The sequence below is a fragment of the Octopus bimaculoides genome, chromosome 5 (genome assembly GCF_001194135.2).
Source record: "Octopus bimaculoides isolate UCB-OBI-ISO-001 chromosome 5, ASM119413v2, whole genome shotgun sequence".
In the NCBI taxonomy this organism is placed as follows: Eukaryota; Metazoa; Mollusca; class Cephalopoda; order Octopoda; family Octopodidae; genus Octopus; species Octopus bimaculoides.
Genome location: NC_068985.1, coordinates 27,644,475 through 27,645,553, shown reverse-complemented (window position 1 = coordinate 27,645,553; position 1,079 = coordinate 27,644,475). Strand labels below are relative to the sequence as shown.

Here is a 1,079-nt window from a genome sequence, read left to right as displayed (position 1 = left end):
ATATATATATATATATAATCATATATACAAGGATGCTGTTTTCGAAATATTTGTATATCAGGTAGTGAGGATCGATTTTACTCGCACCAACTGTTCAAGATATCTGACGAAATGGTCTGGTAATGTAATCATGTAATATAAAACGTTAATGAGCAAAATAGCCATGCTATGAAAACATGCGTAACATAATTTGAACATCTCCACTCTGTTCAATCGTGTGGGTGGTGGTGCGTGTGTGTGTGTGTACGTGTATGTATGTGCGCGAGCGTGTGTGTGTATACTTATACATGCATATACATACACCTTGTATTAGTTTATTCAATGCAAGGGGCATTATACAGATTATTTGAATTGTACGGTGAGGATAGTCATTGTTTTGTATTTTTCTCATCGCATAATTATTACGAGCTAGTTTTTTCAATGTCCCCTGCATTAAATATGCTAACACTGACTAAACTATGTATCCAGTTGTTAAGGACGCTACTGCAGCGGTTACGATCGTTTATGTAATATCAACTTAATTTTTTCTCTTCTGTTTCTCTCTCTTATTACGTTTTCATTTATCGTTTATCCTTTATTTTCCCTAACTATATTTTAAGCCAGGAGAGGTGTTTGGTGCATTTTGTCAACCTGATTAATAAACTACTGTGTTTTGCGATTTCAGGAGACTGCCAAAAAGACCAGCACAATATTTTAAATAGGAGAGAAGTTTGCCCATCTGTCGGCTTGAATATATCCTGTTTCATACTAGGGACACCCCTTTTTTCAAATAAAGGGAAAGAAAATATACAACAAAGTTTTAAGAAATGCTATTTTCTCGACAAGAACTCTGACAAGTTTCAAAATGATGTCAAATAATCTTTCAAATTATTTCTTTTATTATTATATTTTTTTCATTTCTTTTCTACTTCTATTTCCGTTGAATCGCGAATTTTATTTAATCTGGAGGGATTCTGTATTTATTTATATATAAATATATTTTACAAAAAATGAAAGACTGAAAAACAGCATATAAATATTTTAATAAAACTTTTATTCTCGGAGAGTCGGCTATTTTATTCTATCATTCTTTATCTATA

At 31.7% G+C, this 1,079-nt stretch overlaps 1 protein-coding gene across 2 annotated transcripts in view; it reads left to right on the top strand.

The window, feature by feature from the left end:
* The window catches only part of LOC106877962 (uncharacterized), a 433,893-nt gene extending 432,850 nt beyond the window's left edge, over positions 1 to 1,043 (top strand). For both annotated transcript variants that reach the window (XR_008264218.1, XM_052968239.1), the window contains exon 7: positions 665 to 1,043. Coding sequence is in view for 1 of the 2 variants with exons in the window: in XM_052968239.1 (XP_052824199.1) it covers positions 665 to 697 (33 nt within the window). In the remaining variant the exon portion in view is untranslated. The remainder of the gene's footprint in view (positions 1 to 664) is intronic.
* The last annotated feature ends 36 nt before the right edge of the window (positions 1,044 to 1,079 follow it).